General features: G+C 36.5%; 2 protein-coding genes across 6 annotated transcripts; both read right to left on the bottom strand.

Annotated features, from left to right (window-relative positions):
- Positions 1 to 263: 263 nt before the first annotated feature.
- LOC117210715 (mediator of RNA polymerase II transcription subunit 1) lies at positions 264 to 10,488 on the bottom strand. 4 transcript variants are annotated; one of them, XM_033454017.1, is made up of 9 exons: positions 10,371 to 10,488; positions 10,198 to 10,285; positions 9,729 to 9,874; positions 9,525 to 9,658; positions 9,305 to 9,443; positions 9,004 to 9,223; positions 8,698 to 8,923; positions 8,388 to 8,619; positions 264 to 8,314 (listed from the first exon to the last, which is right to left on the bottom strand). In XM_033454017.1, the coding sequence occupies exons 2-9, from the start codon at positions 10,226 to 10,228 to the stop codon at positions 3,992 to 3,994; spliced, it is 5,451 nt and encodes a 1,816-aa protein (XP_033309908.1). In that variant the 5' UTR covers positions 10,229 to 10,285; positions 10,371 to 10,488; the 3' UTR covers positions 264 to 3,991. The 4 variants fall into 4 exon arrangements, with proteins under 4 accessions (XP_033309908.1, XP_033309924.1, XP_033309917.1 ...); XM_033454033.1 differs by having other exon boundaries at positions 264 to 3,961; positions 4,121 to 8,314; positions 10,198 to 10,486; XM_033454026.1 differs by lacking the exon at positions 10,198 to 10,285 and having other exon boundaries at positions 10,371 to 10,487.
- Positions 10,489 to 11,274: 786 nt separating this feature from the next.
- LOC117211818 (neuronal PAS domain-containing protein 4) lies at positions 11,275 to 19,485 on the bottom strand. Of its 2 annotated transcripts, none has more exons than XM_033456061.1 (9): positions 19,318 to 19,482; positions 18,594 to 18,775; positions 14,673 to 14,734; positions 14,492 to 14,581; positions 14,115 to 14,291; positions 13,704 to 13,888; positions 13,500 to 13,606; positions 13,157 to 13,310; positions 11,275 to 12,905 (listed from the first exon to the last, which is right to left on the bottom strand). In XM_033456061.1, the coding sequence occupies exons 1-9, from the start codon at positions 19,326 to 19,328 to the stop codon at positions 11,987 to 11,989; spliced, it is 1,887 nt and encodes a 628-aa protein (XP_033311952.1). In that variant the 5' UTR covers positions 19,329 to 19,482; the 3' UTR covers positions 11,275 to 11,986. The 2 variants fall into 2 exon arrangements, with proteins under 2 accessions (XP_033311952.1, XP_033311955.1); XM_033456064.1 differs by having other exon boundaries at positions 11,987 to 12,905; positions 18,594 to 18,770; positions 19,318 to 19,485.
- Between the last annotated feature and the right edge of the window lie 574 nt (positions 19,486 to 20,059).

The raw sequence follows: 20,059 nt of genomic DNA, 5'->3' as shown, positions 1-20,059 counted from the left end.
AAGGAAAGCGAAAACGTTGCAGTTCTTAAACCGAAAGAACTTTAATAACAAGTGTTGCGAAATGAAATTAGGTTTAACACTTTGGTGGAAGATTGAAGAAACAGGTGATAAAAGATTTCAAACTTTCAAAATTGAACTTATATCGCTTGCATTCTTACTCCTCTTTTTTCTTCTTCACAGCTGATGCACAATTTGGTAAGTTTTGCCAGGATATATTTCATTCGGAATATCTCGGAGAAGAGGGATAAATAATAAAAACAAAATTGCATTATTTGTACCTGTGTTCAAATAAATAATTATAGAAATAATCAAATGGTCGCTAACTGAGCATCTTTCACATTCTCATATCTTTCTTCCTTTCGTTCACGTTGAATTAATTAAATTCAATATTTATCAGTTATCGTATTTGTATATTTTTTATTTTATTACAGCACCGTTTACGCGGCGCAAACGCCTTCTAGGTCTATGTACACCATCGTGAGTATTGAAAAAATAAACCATATTTTTCCCTCGGGAGCACCGGACAATTTCCTCTTCAAGAATTTCTTTATTCCTCTCATCTTATCTTCTTCTTTTTTTTTTCTTTTATCCATCGGAGCAAAGTATTGTCTACGGTACGGTACTCCCGCTCGAAAATACAATTTTCATCAAATTTACACATGGAAAATGATCTGTACGTCGTTATTTTAATTCACTTCTAATCTTCTCTCTCTTACTCTCGCTTTTTCTCTAATATTTCTTAATTATCCGCAACAGACATATAACTCGCTTACTTTATTCATATAACTTCTGTGTCTGTTCTCTTGTTTTAATCTTGGGTTCAAACATCGAATAAATGCAACACAGATTGATACATCTGACGTTTATTCAATCTTTAAACCGAAACATTTTTGCCTAATTTGTACAAAGACAACGTCATTTTCTTAAGATCAGAATTTCAATCCTTTGAAAAACACAATATCCTGAAAAATAATATTAATTATTAGCCAAATTTAAGTGAAACAAATCTGACGATTTGGAAATTAAATAAAAATTAGTTTATTTAGAAACATTAATTTCGTGAGATAATCAATTCCATATTGAAACGAAGATAGTAGGAAGCATCAAAGCACAAAGGATTAAAACTCCATCCTCAAAAATTGTCGTTCTTCCTTTCTTCTTTTTTACCTCTACTTGGCACTTGGTACCTACTATCTCTCCCCTTCCGTTTATTTCTTCGATTCACAATTTTCCACCACGCAGCTGAAACACTGAGGACACTTGAAAAATATTCCAATCAAAACGTATTGATTCCAATAAGATTCCGTAAAAATTTTGTGAACTCGTTTACAGAAAATTGTTTACAAGCTCAATTTTCATCATCGCGACGTGTCCTTCGATGCTTCGTGACTTTCTTTCGTCAGAAACCCATTCGTTCTGAAATATCTTTATTTTTTTTGTGAAAACGAAACATCGTGTTAAACGAAACTATGCGATTAATTCTCACTGTCGATACAAAGTTTTATCGTTAATACGTGACGAAGATCATTTTTCGTTAACAAACGTTGATTTATTTTTCTTTCCTTTTCTGTCTCTTTTTTCTTCTTCATAAATATTCATACAATTTGTCAAACGAGAATTGCTTGAACTGTGGAAACAACTTTTGCAATATCGAAGCACTGACTTTTCTTCGTTGTAAACTGCCGAAGGACACCGTTACGAGGAAGGACAATTGAAGCAAGTACAAGAACAGGAAGGTAAAGATAAAGGACTCGATAAATTGGCTATATAATCTACCTTTCTCACGGCTCCTCGTCGAACAAAATTTCTCCGTATCCATGATATTTTCAAAATAGTGTATTCCATATAACTTGAGAAATTTCTGATGAAAAACGGGCAAAATTTATGTTCATAACAACATAGTATTTGATATAATCAATCATTCTTCCGTTTCTTCAAATATCTCCATAATTTCAAATATAAATAAATTTTCCGTAAAATTATTATTATCTTTGAAACGTTTATATTTTGTGACTAGTAAAAATTCCAGATATATGAAATACGCCAATCGAGAAATATCCTGTCAATATATTTAATACCATATGCCCATTCTACGGTGCCCTTATAAATATTGTCCAACATGGATTTCTATCGAAAATAACTCGTTATGTCCTTGTCTATATTATTCCTCGTATGTCGCAATCATTTAGTACAGCGTTCACTCTTTTTCACACACGCTATCTTTCTCTCTCTTAGAAATCTATAAACAATTGTTTTATTGCTAGCCTAGAGTCAATCACGGCATATGAATTTTATTTATAATAATAAATCACTTTGATATACACGCTGGTTAAATCTTCGTTTCTATATCTGTAAAGTATCTTTACAAAGGGACCGCTTGTTTTTCTCTTTCTCCCAATTTCTCTTTTTCATTTCTCCTTCTTCTTTTTTTCTGTATGCTTTCTTTTATATAGTTATATTATATATATATTTATATATATATATGTACATATGGATAAGAAAATTGAACTTGCTCGAGATTCGCATACGGGGACGTAAACTATATTTATATTCGGCAGGACATTTCAGGAGAAGTGAAAATTCTCTGCTATATACAGGGTGTCCCCTTCTGACATTTATCAATTACTTAACCTTTGAGAAACATAAGTAATGCGCTCGTCTGAGAATTCTTAACGCATAACTCGTAGGAAGATATATTTTCGAACATACAAATTCTTCTAACATTCGTAAGATCTGAGATAATATTTCCATAATTTACAAAACGTACATAATTTGAGCGAAAATGTTTGTGTAAATGAATATTAATTTACAAAGATATTTGTCTAGTTAAAGAAAACAAAATATGGTAAAAAAAGATATTTCCTTTTACACGTACTCAATTCTGGAATTGATAACAGGCTCGATCAAATCAAATTGTTCTTCAATCTCTCGTAGCCTACAGATTAGATAAAATTAATTATTTAAAAGATTTAAATAATCTAAGATCCGAACGATCTGTTTTGTTCACATCTGATTCTTAAAACAGCATGTTTTCTTTATTGTGATTAGCCAGTTTCATAAATTTATTTGGATATCATCAGGAAAGTGTAAGAACCGTAACTGTAGATTGGGCAGGATCGATCAATACTAATAATTAATACGAAACGATGTTGAATACTAAATTTGGATACAACAATCTTTCATATCTTTGTAAATAACATGCAGTAATAAATACTCAAATACAAACGCATACATTTTCGCTTAAAATCGTGAAAGATAAGATTGAACAAAAACTACCAAACATATAAAAGAATTATATTTCCATGGCATTTGAAGACTACACAAAAAAGATATGACTTTACTTTTATTGATTTCCTCATTTTTTTATCAGTCGATAACTAAAAAGAAATTTTTTGATATGGACGAACTAAAAAAGGGCGTAATCTGATAGATTTGAAGAGATATAAACTCTATGTTAATTTAATTTAATTAATAATAGTCTATACTAACTAAGTAACTAACGTTATTAATACTTTTATACACTCAAGATGGTGAGAAATCCATATACTTAATCTCAAAGTCAAATGCACAAAGATAGCTTTGATGTAGAATTAGATGTCAAGAAATTGAATTTCAAAATTGCTCCTCTATAAAAAAAACGAGAAATATCTTACCATATTTTTCGCCTGTGAGCTTCATTCTTTATCTCTACTTTCTACTGATCAAGCAACCAAAAAGAAATTAAAAGGTAGATACAACAAAGATACCAAATTGTTAAAGATCATCTCATAAAGACATTCCTTCACCCAATGTTTCAAAAACTCGAGGAGCGCCAATTAACTCGACGACAATTCCAGGCTGTGCACCACGATATCATATTTGAGAAAGAACGGTCGAAAACGTGGAGCACAGCGGAGCAGGACCGACTAATTCAACAGCAGCCAGTCAGCCAGCCTTTCAGGACACCCTGTACCAGTCGCGGCTAAAATTAAATCTACAGTTTCAGTAACCTTCATTTGCCCATTCCCACCAGCGCCTCGTCCATCAACTCGTCATCGGTGATGCACGGCGAAGCGGAGTGAGGCGAGGGCGGGATGACCCTCGGCGAGGGTGCAGGACTTTTCACGATGTGCACACTCACGGAAGGACTCGCTGGAAAGGCAGGCGGTGGAGGTGGTGGCGTATTCCTGCGAACCGAAGCTGCCTGGGTCATGGCCCGCTCGGGGATACTGGTGAAGTTCAGGCTCTTAGCTACCTCCTTCGGCGTAGAAAAGTCCAGAAGCATTTCAGCAGCTTCTTGAGACGTCGTTGTGGGTATCTCGGTGCCAGGAGGCTTCATCGTACTCGAGGAACCCTCCGAAGACACCGTTGTTCCCAATGAAGACGAAGAGGAAGATCCTCCGGAAGACGGAACTTGCGGTGTTTGTATTTGTTGCTGCTGAGACTGTTGTGACTGTGACGTTTGTTGTTGAGATTGTTGCTGTTGCGGCTGAGGTGGCTGAGGCTGTTGCTGCTGCTGAGACTGCTGCGATGGTTGTTGCTTCTTCTCGTCGGATTTGTACTTTGTCATCGTAACGTCCACTGGCTTGATACTTAGATTCAAGCTTTCTGAGGTTCCGCTACCGGAACTCGTTGTAGCTGTACCGTTACCGCTAGTTATCGTGCCTGTCGTCATCATCGTGGGGTAGACGGATTTACTATTAGGCTGTGAATCAGATGCTTTGGATAGAACGGCCATTACCGGACCACTAGTATCGTCTTTACCAACAACAGTGGAATTTAAACTGCTACTCAGAAATTGCGTGCTAGTCCTACTCATCGGTGGCTCCTTGTCGCGGGATTCGTTCTCGGTTGACTGCATCGAGAGATTCGTAGGAACGTCCAAATCGTGCGAGCTTCCACTAGATAAACTAGGAAGTAGAAGGTTACTGGTGCTGTCCGTACCGAGATTTATTACCGAGGCAGCGCTTGTCATGGAAAGATTGTCAGGTTTCGTTTGTACATGGTCTCTTCTACCCTGGCTCGATTGATCCTCTGAAGCTGTCTTAGAAGCGGTGCTCGACGTGTTCGATAAAGTTTGTAGTTTCCCCTGTTCCGACGTCTGTTTTGTGGCAAGATTGTCCAACGTTTTCCCACTATCGGGAAGCATGGATAGTTTCTCTGATTTCTTGTCGCTAGAGTCTGCGTTAGCTCTAGCGGACAATTTGGGTATTTGAAATTTAGTATCCAGCTGTTTCATGAGACCTTCGACGACTAACTGCGGCGGTAAATTGGGTAAATTCGATAAATTCGACATGGAAGCGTGAGCAGCCAGCAGCTTGAACGCTCTTTCGCTCTCGCTCTCCTCTCGTAATCCCGACGGACTTGATTTTCTAGTATCCCCGATTCCTTTTGAGGGAAATATACTTTTGTCGCTAGACTTTGATAATCGGGATTTATCACGATTTCGACTGAGATCCGTCACACCGGAACTTGCTGTTTTCGGAGAACTCGAAGAAGATTTAGATGACATCACATTTTTAGAAAGTAATCCACTACTACCGCTACTCCCAACACTGATTCCTCCAGATCCGTTACCGCTTCCAGAATTCGACCCAGAAATAGACTTCAAGGCAGACAACATCTTTTGTCCTATGAGATTTGCTTTGTTTCCACTACTACCGCCAGAACCGGAAGAGGAGGATCCAGATAGCTTTGGGGATGTTTGAGACGGTGGTTTCTTTGATGCAGGACCGGAACTTACCCCTGGCTTCAAACCAGTGTGCGTTTTCGGAGAACCATTACCTGATATGGCTGTCGACGATGTGGACGAACTCGAAGACGTTCCAGTAGCGACAGACGTCGAGGAAGAAGACAATTTAAGATTCGTACCAGACTTGGAATCTTTCGTGCGAGTTTTATTAATTGTTATCTTCATTCCATCGGAACTATGCTTTACCATATACTCTGCAGGATTTTTCGTATCCATAGATGAATTTTTACTAATACACTTTCCTTCTGCGGTCTTATTCGAGGAGCTTCCAACATTTCTTTCTTTCTGACCGCCTGAATTACCACTTCCACTAGTTGCTGACTTCGTCCCACCGTTGCCACCATCATCCGTACAATGCTGAGCGTTCTTCAGCTTATCGATAACGGCACTCAACGAGCCCTTTCTATTTCTCGCTTGTTGAGCGATGGCTGACTTTCCAAGTTCAGAATTGCCCGATGGTGGTGTACTGCCTCCACTGCTAGGCAAAGTAGATTGCGTTTCCCCGCTAGGAATTAATTCCAGTTGTTTTAACTTACCACTGGAAGACTTCGTCTTCGGACTCTGATGACCACTCGATCCACCGAAGGCTAAAGACGATGTTTTTCTCTCCTTCTCTCGATTGGAGTCTTTGCTCGACGACGACGAAGATTTTATTTTTGATTGTCCAGAATCAGTGGTTTTACTGGATGGTGAATTCGCCGCAGATTTCAGCGCAGACATACTCGGTTTACCAGTGCTCGCTGAACTGCCGTGCTTTGGTGACGAAGTGCCGTGTTTCGGACTCACACTCGCAGGTACTGGCGTATGTTTGGGACTACTGCTGTAGACCGGAGAGTGCTTTGGACTTTGCACTGGCTTGTTTGTTGACTGTTTCAATGTAGGACTGGACTTACCTACGAGAGCAAGTGGACTGGTGTGCGTCGGAGACGGACTAAATTTTCGCAATGTCGCGGCAGGTGATGACGGTCGTGAACTCAAATTTGGCGGCGATTCAGTCGGTTTTATGCTCACTGAAACTGGTTTCGACAAAGGATCTTGTTTAGATGGTATTTTATCCGGCGGCGGTCCCATAGGGCTGTCCTCCCTCTTACGCTTACGTCTTTTTTCCAACTTCCCCTTATCCTCTGTCGACTTGCCCTTGGAACTTTTTCGTTCTCTACGTTCATCCGTCAAACTTTTCGACTGTGTCGGCCCAGCTATTGGGGTTATAGTAATAGAGCTCGGTAAAGTGGTTTGCGGTGACGATGCTATTGGTATTATTTCAATGCCTGGCCTCCTTTCCAAACCCATCCCCGTAAGTACAGAGTTATAGTTCGTAGTCTGACCCAAACTACTGCTTGAAATTGGCGTTATACTTACGGATGGCGGCACCAGACTTTTGTTCTCTTCAAAAATAATAGGACTCTTTTTCTCCTCTCTCTTCCTCGATTTGCGATCGCGTTTGATCAATTCTTCCACATCTTGTAAATCGTGAACTTCCGTTATCTCGCTCTCGTTGTCAATATCATAATCGGAGCTCTTATCCGTTCCTAAAATATCCGTTGGATCCAAATTAGAAAAATCCAAACCACTGGTTAAGCTCGTAGCTGATGTTGGCGTAGACGTTCTTGTCTCGTTTAAATTTTCTCTACCACCGGTTGGTGTACCTAGGGGCGTAGAATCTGAACTAGAACTTTCCAATAATATTTCAGCACTCTCGTCTCCCTTTCTTTTGGGACTTCGCCAAATACCATCCGCGGTTTTTCTTTTACGTGTTTTTTTTGTACGTTCATTCATTGGATTGGTCATAGAGTTTTTTGCCTGTCCAAGTAACGCTCCCAATTGTAATGGATTTAACATAGCAGTAGTCGCGGTATCGGATTGGCCGGAATACGACGGAAACCCGATACTATTCTCCGTTCCGGCATCTAAAAAAGACTGCTGTTGTTGCTGTTGCTGTTGTTGCTGCTGCTGTTGCGACAACTGTTGCCTGCCCATTGTTCCATTTCCATTATTCAACCCAGGTTCCTGTTTGATTTTTGTTTCTCCATTAGTGAAGTCGGGCATCCCGGAACCATTCTGACTGTTTTGATCTTTTCCGGAACCGAGATTTACATTATAGCTTCCATTTCCGCTATTCAGATTGTTCATCGTACTTAAAGAGTCACGACTCTCCCACGACTTCATGAGAATTCTCATTGTCAGAGGTATACTTAAACACTTCTGCAAAACTTTTCCCGTCAGATCTGACGTTTGTTCCGTGTTCGTTATACTTATGCCATACAATTTGCACTTGAGCGCAGAGATATCCGTCAAATCCAATTCTGCTGTTGCCATTGTCTCCTCGAAAGGATGCTCCAAACTTACCGATATGTGTTGCCATGATAAAGCGCTTACTTCGAATATAGTTGCATGTTCTGGATCTTGCCGAGCCATAGGTCTAACGCAACTAGCGATTAACGTATTAAAGAGCGCTTGTTGACGCAAGTATACCAAGATTTGTGGGACATGCGCCGGATGAGTGAAAGGAATACTACACACTAACACACCTTCCATATTTTTGTTCTCTGTCATGAAATAACAGTGCTGTTGATCCGGTAATGTCTGTAATAGAAAGTAACGTTTAAAATATCATAAGATTTTAATTATCAAATATCACATAAAATGTTTCACATACAACATAAAGTCCTCTGTTATTCCGACAATCCTGTTGTCCTTCACTGGCATGCTGAATAATTAAACTAAGTAATGGATGGGGAGCAGATATGTCTCCACATTCTAATTCTGTTACTTTCTGTATCCTACGCACTAGTTCCATGCACATCGGCATTTTCTTGGCGAGCTTCAATACAAAGCAAGCGGGTAATACCGACGAATTTGTACCAGTTAACGGAGCATATGATGGAGTACTACAAAATATTAGTTATCAATTAGAAATTGATCATTAAGACCAATGCAATGTATGTATTTCGTAAAAAACTACAAACCTTTTTCCTGTAGGACTTCTATTTACAGTTATGATACTAGATGTAGGCAACTTGTGAGCAGTCGAACCTTCCATACAAACAGTAACGGAATGACCAATCTTTCGCTTGATAACTACCTCCGAATTCAATGCATCACAGGTACGATTCTCCTGATCTATTAAATCGTAAGGAGAAACAAAGTATGTTAGCTTCATAGCATGACCACCTCTTCTTCGTTCAAGGATTCCTGGAATAAAAAATCATTGTTTTACCATGGAAATTTGTATCTCCTTAATCTTATAAAAATAAATATGATTTGACACTAACCAACTGGGCTTTTATGAACAAGATTAAAAGGTTCTTTTATAAATGTTTGCAATTGAGCTAAGATACCCAGATCAGCCTCCAGTGACTGTAAAGCACTAAATGCTTTACATTTTACCTTCTTATCAGCATTTAATTGATATATTGAAGCTAAACCTTCTAATTGTACTGTAAAATCAAGGAAATCTCCTCTTGACAAACAAGACACCAATACATCACAGCTCTGCAAAAATTTCATTAAGAATTATTATATAATAAAATATATTTAAAACATTATTTTCTTACAAAAACTAATAATCCATACTTGCTGTTCGTTTTTCCCTTCGTGATGAATTTTAACATCTTTAACTACACCTGATGGCTCCAAAAGAACTTCCAAAAAGAACATATCAGAGGAGATAAACAATTCTGTGCCTGGTGGACCAGACATCATAAACTTTAAGCTGTAACGCAATTACAATACAAATGTTGACCAAATTATCTAATTTAAGTTTTCTTAAAATAGATTGTTCACAAATATTTACCCTAATTGTCTAGTTAAACTCTCCAAACGTTCTACCATGGATTGTAAAGACGTTACTTTAATGGAATGTTGTAAAGTATCCAAACATTTTTGTAGTTGGCTTTTCTCGGCACTATCAATTGCAAACCTTTTGTCCTATTAAAAATAATAAAAAATATTAATGTTTACCCAAATACAATTTGTCAAAATATTACAAGTCGCTTACCAACATAGCCATTCGTAAATTTTTGGCGGTTTCCACCAAGGGTTTGAATGTAGAAGCTTTGGAACGTAATTTTTCCATAAGCAATTCCATCTGCCACTCTTTTCCCTTATCCATCCCTGAACCACCAGTGGCAGAAGGTTGCCCACCTAAATTATAAAATTTATCCAATAAATTGTGTAATTCGTCATAAAATACGAAATAAATATTAAATGAATAGCAAATAAAAAAAACTAGTTTCAATAAATAAGGTGAACAAATTTCCATAATCGTATGTAGTTATATCATTGAAAGAGTAATTAACTTTTTGTATATGTATGAATAAATACAAGACGACGCTTTAATAAACGTTCAAATTTTTAAAAATGATTTCTATACAAATATTTTATTAGACGGATTAAAATATTTAATTTATTTGGAAATAAAATAAAATTTCATAAATTACATTGAATAAATTGTAAATTACACTCACTGAGGGGCTTTTGTCCGTTCGCAACATCCATGTATTCCGTGGTGAATCACACGGATGTTTTATCTACGCGTATATCGATATACGTTTACTATTGTAATATCACAAAAACATTATTATACGCTACATTGTGATAGGAGCTGTTATTTTCACCTAACCCACGTTTGATCGCTTACTTGCTCCTAACCTTCACGCACAATATACTAACTATACTTAGAAGCCATACGTTTCTTCGTATAGGCGTTTTCATCACGATCGTACACACCGTGGTTTTCATCCACAGTATGCCTCAAGAGGGGGAATACTATAACGGTTTATTAAGTTTCATTCTTTTACGCCCTCTCTAGTTACATTTAGCAAATGAATGTTCATTAAAATATTTCATACTTTATTCATAACAAATAATTAATTATGTTTTTGGAAAAAATTTTGTTTCCTAATTTGATATGAATGTAATATAATAATACATCGTATAATTAAAACGTTAAAACATCGTAAAATGAAATACATTTCTATATAAATTATTATACTCATGTAATATTATGTATATCTAGAATCATAACAAGACAAATATATTGACAAGTAATGAAAAATATTTCATTTATAATTCAAACGATATTGCAGATAATATGTATTTTCAAACTGTAACGTTTTAATGCGTTTGAGAACGATATCGAAGCGTTGAACGAAGCGACATCTTCTGGTGTATCTAAGAAAGCAAAAAAATATCCCTAGTTAATGCAGGTAGATATGTAAATGTACACTCGAAATATGTACATATGCATTGACAAGTAATTAAAACAAACTGAGTCTAATTACCATAAAATTTCTATTAAATTCTACAAATTTAAATCAGTACCAGAGAATACTAATTACTGTAGGATTATATATTGAAAGTACAATATAAAATAATGTTAATACTAAAAATTAAAATTAAATAATTAATTGAGTAAAATGTCCTTTCTAAAACATATTTTGTCTTCTCTTTATTGTATGTAAATGTTTAATAACATTTAAATCAAAAATCTGCTACGTAGATATTAATTTATTTTTGAAGGTTAGGAAAAAGAAAGGAGGAAATCTGAGAAAGGACATTGGTTGCAGTTTAATAACTTCAATGAACATTGAAAATATTCTTTATTAATGGACATTCCTTCTTCTTGAACTTCGGCTAAAACTGATTCTAAAAAGCTGTATTTCAACATTTTTCCTAAAATTTCTTCTATAAAACCTTTAAACGCTAGTTAAAGTACTTTTTTTACCACTAAAAAAATTAGGTACTCTTGCGATCGATATTTCTACGTATATGACAAAATTTCCACGTCTACCTTTTATTAATTACCCTAATACTTTATGGCATCTTACCCATAAATCTCTGTTACCAGCAAGCAGATTTTAATTAATACTGATGATAGCTTTCAATCCAACGAGGAAACAAGTTTCTTTTTAAGAAAAATTACGAAATTACTATATGCATCATTTTTACTCTAATTGAAAAATAATCTGATTAAAAAATCAATTCCAATCTTGTATGATACCAGTCAATCTTAAATCTCTCAATATTATTATATTAGGAACTAATTTAATGGATCGACTGTCACCAATTCAAAATTGATCTTTCCTTCTTTCAATTTTTTACAAATTCTTCTAATGTAACCTGTAACTGATCTATACCAACTTTCATCCTACTCACAGACTCGAACTCTCAAACTTACAAAGTTATACCTACTTAAAGAAAAAACAAATATTTGCCTATCTAACTGTAAAGCACCAATTAAACAAGTGCACAGTCTTATTTAGGAAAGTCTTTAGAATCATTCATGGACTGGCCCTTTTTCCGTGGTAACTGCAACGTGATGGGTTGAACATCCTGGACTTTCCTGGGCCCCTGATTCGAGCTACGAAACGTGATCTTCAAATTGGGCACATGCTGTTCGGCCGCCCAATCGAAATTAAAAATTGGAGTTTCCGGATGTAGCTCGGAGTCTGGAGTGTCGACCGGCGTAGTTGGCGTCGCTACGTATGGGCTAAGTTCCTGGTGAACGACATCCGGTACCCTTTGCAAAGTGTCCGACCAAACTGGACTCGAATTCCAATGTTCCATGGGTAACTCCGACGGATCTGCTGTCGATCCTGTCGTCGTGGATAACGCTTTACCCGGAAGTCGTTTATGGCTGCTATTCCTCTCGTTACAACAGTACTCCTTATCTAAGTCCGTGATATAGTACTTGGGCGACAACGTGTCCATACTGTATTGGCTGTGACATTGCATAAATTTTGCGCGATAACCGCTCAAATTTAATGAATTTTTATGATGCGCTTTGTACCTATCGGTGAATTGACCAAGCGCATAGTGACCATGTTGAATATTCATGTGTACGTTCCTATTCTCATGCTCGCTACTACTGATCGACATATCAACCGGTTCTGCATCCTCTCGTGGATTTCTAGTTGCGTAATCCTTTAACTGTGTCTTCGACGAATTGTGCGGATCCTGCTCTGAATTTCGTATATCAGGAGAATGTTGCGTGTCGTTGTTATGTGCGTGGGATAAGGAACGACTGTAATCTTGTTGCTGATTACTTTGGCTCCCGGTAGCATATGGCACACCGCGGTTCTGACTCCCGGAGCAGATGGTGTAAGTAAATTTAGTTTGGGATGAATACTGGTACAGCCAGGAACTTGAACGCATGACTTCCGCCTCCCTGTCACTGTAATAGTGCATTACACCGAACACGCTTTTTGTTATAACCGTTACCACCTTTATTTAACTAATAATTACTAAAATAATTATTAATAATTACCCTCGTATTATCTATTTAATTTATAAGAAAAGGATGGATATATTTTGTACATGATCTTGAACATTCTATTTAGCGGATACGAAATTCATTACTCTCCAATATGAAAGGAAGAAAGTGAGAAATATTCGGAAATGAAAATTAGATATATGGGAACGCACCTCAGAACTTGATTCGTGCACACAATGATAGGATGTTGACATTCTTCGGAAGTATCTTTGACTTGTAAAACGCAGTGCACCCAGAACCACCGTCCGGAACGGCTTTGCAGTCTCAACAATGCAGTTGCTGACCGTTCTTGATCAGATTGAATAACTGAAACAACCGTGGATGATATCGAAACTTTCAAATGTTTTAAATATTAAGACGTATCGTTTCATTTTTAAATGAGTCTCTATTTCATATTTTTGAAATTGAAGAAAAACATAGTAAAATGTATTTACATTTGTTTTCGATTAAAGATAAACTGGAAAGTTGAACTATTTTAAATTTCTATGAACGTACCAGTCTGATGTTTGCAATATGCTGTTCGTATCGAATCCCAGTGTAATAAATTATACCATGACATATTTACTAATTCGTTACGGGTGTATTCCAAATGGCTTTCAGCACTGAAAATTCAACAAAATCATTCAACAAAAATGTATTCTACTTTCCAAGATCATTGGAATCTTTTATATTTTTCAAACAAAGAAATAAAAATGTTACGTTTTATCGATATGAAGGTATTTCATATCCATAGAGTGAATGGTGGTGAAAATATTTGTCGCGCCCTGCACGATACTTTCTCTAGTTTCTGGCAAAACAACGGGTGTACAGGAAGCAAGGAAAACAAACTCATTTCGATTACAAACAGGAACGAAAGGTAAAAAATGGCCTTCAACTAAAACCACCTATAAAAAATAACGATAAAACTAAACGCACAAATAATATACTATACACTGCCAAAAAGATAACATTAGGAAACAAAAAATAAACATTCAGAATATATAATTGCAAGCATAACGTGAAATAAAATTAAAACAAGAATTTCTTATTCGACGTTAAGGAAGGGACAAAGAGAAGTTTATTGAATTTAAAAAAAAATATATTATTATTTCGACTAAATACAAAACTTACTTTTTGATCACCGAAACGAAGTTGCCTCCGAGAATTCCTGGATACGTTGATCCGACAAAGAAACAATCTTCTATCGCTTGGAATTGGACTATTTCTAGATAATTGATTTTGTACAACCATGTGATCTTGCTTGTCTATTACGTCGTAAACACTATCCCCGTGGATAAGCAAATCCTCCTAAAATACATTGTGCAATGTAGAACATTGAATTAAATTTAATTTCTCTGACAAATTATGTACGTATATTATATGTAGTATCACATCTTTCGTTTTGTCATGAACAACGAAACATTTAGAAGCAATTATTTTATGTTTGTCTTAGTGAATTCTTAATATGTTCGATTACCATAATTGTTGTGTCTTTGCAATTACTTTACCATAGAGTGTCCAAGATATTCTGCCGCATTTTCCGATATATACAACAGTTTCCCTTGCTGGGTCATCATCATTATAAATCCGGACATGGCCTGAAAAATTGCATGCATTGTATGGCCAACATTTGTACCGCAGCAACTAACGGTCAAAAATACAATGCGATATCATGATAAACAATATTACTTTTGAAAATCCAATGTTAGGGGTCGGGATATTCGAAGAGTCGGACGGACAGTTTTTCAAGGCTGAAACAAAAAAATACAATCAATGTATTATTCAACGTTCAGTAATTAATTAAAGATCTGAGGATGGTCTCATCCAATATATTTTTTTAATTTTCGTACGAAATGTTAGATTTAGGAAAATAGATCGATCAAGGATTAAGATAAAAACAGTTTTCATTTCGTTATTGACATTTTTATAATTAACATCAGTTATGGATCACTCTGTAATAAATCTACAAATGTTAATGGTACATAAATGCATGTTCGTGAATTAAAATTGAAGTTACTCGCGTAACATCATCAAAATTGATGGATTAGAAACGTTTATGACTGTTATACAATACGTTATAAAACTTAAGCTTCGCGTATGATAACATAAAGTTATTACGATGTTCAAAAATGGTGTATGAAAGCAACGTCTGTATTGCTAGGATCTTATCGTTAGCGTTGCTTTTATTATTCATAAACATTCCAGCTTAAAACTTTTCCAGATAAGATCCCGTTTATCTCAATAACTATAAAATAGCTTTATGGATAACATCTCGTATGTAAACATAGGATAACGAGAAAAATAATAAATATAAATTAAGTGATAAAGCTTCGATAACGTCGTCGATATAAATAGTTCGATTAAAGTAATTAGAATAGCGCGTTGTTTCAAAATTCCTTTGTCTAAAAGATTTCGATACCGAAAGCTTTCAGAGTTTAACTCTATCCGTAATTTCTTCAAATTGAATACATATGTGCTACTTTTCCTCGGGATCGCTCAACCAAGATATAACCAAAGCGATATTTCTCAAAGCACATCGAGTTTGATGGAAATATAATCAAATCCCCTCCCCTCTATCGAAATCTTCCTTCGTCCGCCATGAAAAAGGGGCATAAGCGATCGAAATGCAAGGAAACCAAAGAGTAACGACAGAAAATTCGTTGGGTCTGCGCGTTTTCCATGATTGTCCCGGGGAAAGAGACCTAGGGAAAGAAAAAAGGAGCGAGAAAGAGGAGAGGGAAAGAAGCGTATGCTAATGCAGTACGGGTACGTTTACAAACGGCGCTACACGGGACTATAGTATCGAATACTGTGAAACAATGAGTATGTAGGAGAGAAAGAAAGAACGACGGAGAGTGGAGAGACGATACAGAGGGAGTATGGGTTACAGGAGCGTGAGAGTGTTGTTGCAAAGGCCGACAGGTCAGCGGATCACCCGGAACTCGCGCTTAGACTCCGCTGAGTTTGAATGTACGCCGATCTTACCTTCTTGCCTTACCTACCTCCCTACCTTTTACCTATATATTACTCTCTACGCTTGCACAACGGAGATGCCCGAAGTTTTTGATGCTCGAACGACCGTTTAATATTCTTGTCAAACGATCGATCCTTATTCCTACGAAACGTTCGATCGACATTAGGATTATTAAAATACCAGTAACTTCCCTGTTAGAAATTATAAATACTTATCATTATTCACCAAGAATGTTCGTGGAAGTATTTCTGAATACATTGAAGCGATATTTAAGCGGAGATTTGCTTCGCCCTGTGGATATCGTAGCTAGACTGCGGATCTTTACGTGTTTATGGAAAATTTGAAAGTACAAAAATGTTCAGAATGTATATAATATGTAAAATTATGTGATACTCAAAGAATTAATATTAAAAAGCTCGTTTATGTTCTACTTCCTTCATTGTGTCTATGGAGATATGTATTTTTCTATAAATATTCGCAGTCTAGTTGGAACGAATACTTAGGTTGGATATTTTCTATACTTCTCCGTATCATGTGCCTTCTGTATATTTTTGCATCTTTAAATTTCCGTTTGAAATGTATTTGAATTGTCGATAATGTAATTTTGTTGTTTCGGTTCAAGAGATCGTTGGACCATACATGTTTACGATATTATGAGTGAAACAAGAGTTGCAAATAGAACAGAATTTTTTAAAGTATAATAGACGAAAAGCAAGATTCGGTAATGTGCAAGAGTTTGTACGATCCGAGTTTGAAAAGTCGAAGTCTAGACAAACAAACAGAGAACCTCGAAAACTTTCTATGTTAATCCACTTTTGTAACTTGATAACATATCGATAGTTTTTTACTTCTTCTATTTTTAACACTGTACATTGTCAAGGAATTGTCTCAAAAGTAATGAAAAAGTGGTATAACTGTGAAATTATGGAGACGCAAAGGGTGAACAATTATTTAGATAATACAGAACTTGACTCGTGAAATTACTTATATGTCATGTCAAACGATGTAACTTTATGAACAATGTAGTTATAATTTAGTGGCCTGAGTCGTTAATAATTCATTTTAAAGATCATTTTGTTATGGACATTAATGTATAACATACCACTGCATTAACTTGTCTGTTTCGTGGTATTAGATCAACATATTCGTACATTTATTATTCGAGCATTAAAAGTTGAAAATAATCAGTATCGCTGTTCCTATAATATTTATATTTTTAAAAACAACTGCAATAATCGATAATGCTATTTTGGTCACTACGATTATCTACCACTTACCACCTTGAAATAACTAATACAGTTACTGATATTTTGATATTGGTTTTTGCGGTGACGTACAAGTCTACTGGAAGACGGAGAATGTAAAAATTAAAACGACAAGCGTCTCGCCATGAAACAAAGGCATAGCGTTCACCGTGCAGCAAGTATGCGCAAAAGCATTCGCAATTTTTTATCTTTGCATCTCAACAGTTTTTCATATCTATTATAAAGTCAGTTATTTTATGCACAACGAAATTCTTTGTAGTATTAGGGAAATTAACAATTAATGTATTATATATTCATGAATAACAACCGTTGTCTATGCACAATGAAAATTATTACAACATCTAGTGTTTCTTTGTCATATTCTACAAATTTCGTTTTATTCATTTAATTATGAAAAACAATACAGTATTTTCTTACGCAGATTGTACACTGAAATCTATGCTTCGTAAACTGATGATGATTTATAACGATTTATAAAGCATTTAAGAATGCTATACATAGCGAAGATCCATAAAATCCTCACTTTTGATTTTACATTTAGATTTTAACTTCGTAAGTTATAGATATAGATAATTCTTCGACAAAGTTTTCTACGATGTATTATTATAAAGTAAAAGTGTAATTACTTAAGATCGAGAATACAGTATTAGTCGTTTCTTTACAAATTACTAAGTTGTAGAATCAGGGAAGCGACTGTGGGCCAGTTAAATATTTAATTTTAGGCTTTCGGATACAAGAACCGCTGAAAATCGATGAAACAACATACGTACGCGATAATCAGAAACGAACCATGTGCCTCTTCTCCGACTCGCATCGCGTGTATTCAACAAATTATTAAACTAAACAAACCAGTCAGTCTATGAAAAGCATTTCTTTCTACTTCTAATTGTACTTCGCAACTTTCTCGTGCCGATGGTCGTAGATTTTTTTAAAGCATGGTAATTACATAGCTTACTCGTATCTATCCAGAAATATTTATGCAAAATGTAACTGTATCTATATCAAACGACTCCTTTTCTATCGAATTTTATATAAATAATAGTAACAAAATCAAAATATCGAAATTATGTTAAAGTAAGCGAGTAATATTTGTTTTCGCGGTATAGAGTTTTCCGGAATCAAACATGGCGGTTGCCGAGTACCGTTTAAAAAAAAATCACTCGAATACCACAAAAACATAGTCACTCGCGTAATAACCATGGTCTTTTACGCATTAACCGAATACCAAGATGATCGACTCGATGAGAACAAACGTAACGCGCGATCACGATAAGGATATCGTTAACGTATATACCTAAAAATCTTCCGGTTTCCAAATTTTTCCGACTCTTTAGTTAAACAACTCAATTAAATTTATCCTTTGATGCTTACCTTGTTGAAAGTAATTGGCTTTTCGAAGAAATACGCAGACCAAGGCCATAAGCTGTAACTGGGAAAGCCTCTGACGAGTCGAGGGCGGTAATGGCAGTAAATCACGTAAGTTGGCGATTTCGGCATTTATCAGGTCCCTTCGAAGTTTGCTGGCACCTTTCGTTGATTTGCTCGCATCTATCCTTCAAGCACACTCAGATGTTACCGATACGCTATACTTTGCCGGACGGTTGAATCTACTTACGAAATTGACGCGCGTTCAACGGACATTTCTACTACTTCTAACCGATTCCTTGCAGATAACAGAACATACGCACACAATGCATACATATATATATGTAAGAATTGTTTACATTCATGCAAATGGAAACTAACATTAATCTCTACAAACTTACATTAATTATTAAAGATACGTAAAGATATGCTCGAGCGACTGTTTTTATATCACTGACGGAAAATTAAACCATTATAAAATAAAATATAATACAATACTATATAAGAGAAGGATAACAGTTAATCCCCCATCGTTTCGATCGAAAAAAAAAAGGTACATCGAAATTTAAATTTCTGCGAACTGATCGAATACAATCTACAGTGTGACGAATGCCACTGTCGAAGGCGCTAAAGGGGTAGGAATCAGAATCGACGGTCAATGGTCGAGAGATAAGCGAATGCGTTAAATGTATCGTTCGCCACGTCGATCACGTGACCGAGCATTACTTACCGATTGAACATATTTCGGTAACCAGGAGGACATTAGTAGCGGATCACTTGTAGACGACGAACGAGACATCCGGGTCGGCAGGTTCTCGCAAAACTGCAGCTACGATCTAACATCCGGGTCATAACGCGCTACTACACTGAACACGTGGATACTGGCAGAGGCTGGTTCTCCTACCTTCTCACCTCCGCAGCCCCCCTTTTTCTCCTTTGCCGCCACCACCACCGCCACCCACCTTTACCTCCCTTTCCATCTACCTCGAGCTCAGGCCATCCTCTTCCAACACGCAAATGGTATGATATTTTCTTCCCTGTTTCGCTGTTTATATTTCTTGGTCGCTCCCACTCGTCAATTTATCTCACTCGTTTATTCCCTTTCTCCAGTTTTTCGCTCGCTCGCACCTTTACCCCATGTTGCTACTACGGTCACGATCGGGCAATCGTGTCCCTCTACCACCGCCATCATCGCCATCCTCGCCACTACCACCGGCTACTGGTTACGTTTCCTGTACATGCGGTTTTGTCCGAATCATTTGCGCAAAGTCCCGCCTCGAGAACTTTTCGGTACTGGTTGAGAGCGTGCGCCAGGGGTACACCATCACAGTACTCGGGTAAGGTTGGGATTTTTCCGAACGGAGCCAATCTTTCAGACAAGGTAAATGTTCGTAAAACAACCTGTAGATTTCCGATTTCAAAATTTTTTTTTTTTTTTTTTTAACCTTTTCTCTGGTTCTTTGCTAACAATT

Source organism: Bombus bifarius, unplaced genomic scaffold (assembly GCF_011952205.1).
Source record: "Bombus bifarius isolate JDL3187 unplaced genomic scaffold, Bbif_JDL3187 scf7180000007970, whole genome shotgun sequence".
In the NCBI taxonomy this organism is placed as follows: Eukaryota; Metazoa; Arthropoda; class Insecta; order Hymenoptera; family Apidae; genus Bombus; species Bombus bifarius.
Note: the sequence above shows the minus strand (reverse complement) of the source record. Positions and strands in the feature narration are given on the sequence as shown.

What these genes read in the sequence shown, in the direction of transcription:
- LOC117211818 (XM_033456061.1), bottom strand. An exon ending in AGCCAATTACTTTCAACAAG is followed by an intron (nt 14,735 to 18,593) that starts GTAAGCATCAAA and finishes TTTTTGTTTCAG; the next exon opens with CCTTGAAAAACTGTCCGTCC. An exon ending in ATATTGCAAACATCAGACTG is followed by an intron (nt 13,311 to 13,499) that starts GTACGTTCATAG and finishes CGGTTGTTTCAG; the next exon opens with TTATTCAATCTGATCAAGAA.
- LOC117210715 (XM_033454017.1), bottom strand. Translation starts at nt 10,228, where the DNA reads ATGGATGTTGCGAACGGACAAAAGCCCCTCA. An exon ending in GAACGGACAAAAGCCCCTCA is followed by an intron (nt 9,875 to 10,197) that starts GTGAGTGTAATT and finishes TTTATAATTTAG; the next exon opens with GTGGGCAACCTTCTGCCACT. An exon ending in AAGGGAAAAACGAACAGCAA is followed by an intron (nt 9,224 to 9,304) that starts GTATGGATTATT and finishes AAATTTTTGCAG; the next exon opens with AGCTGTGATGTATTGGTGTC.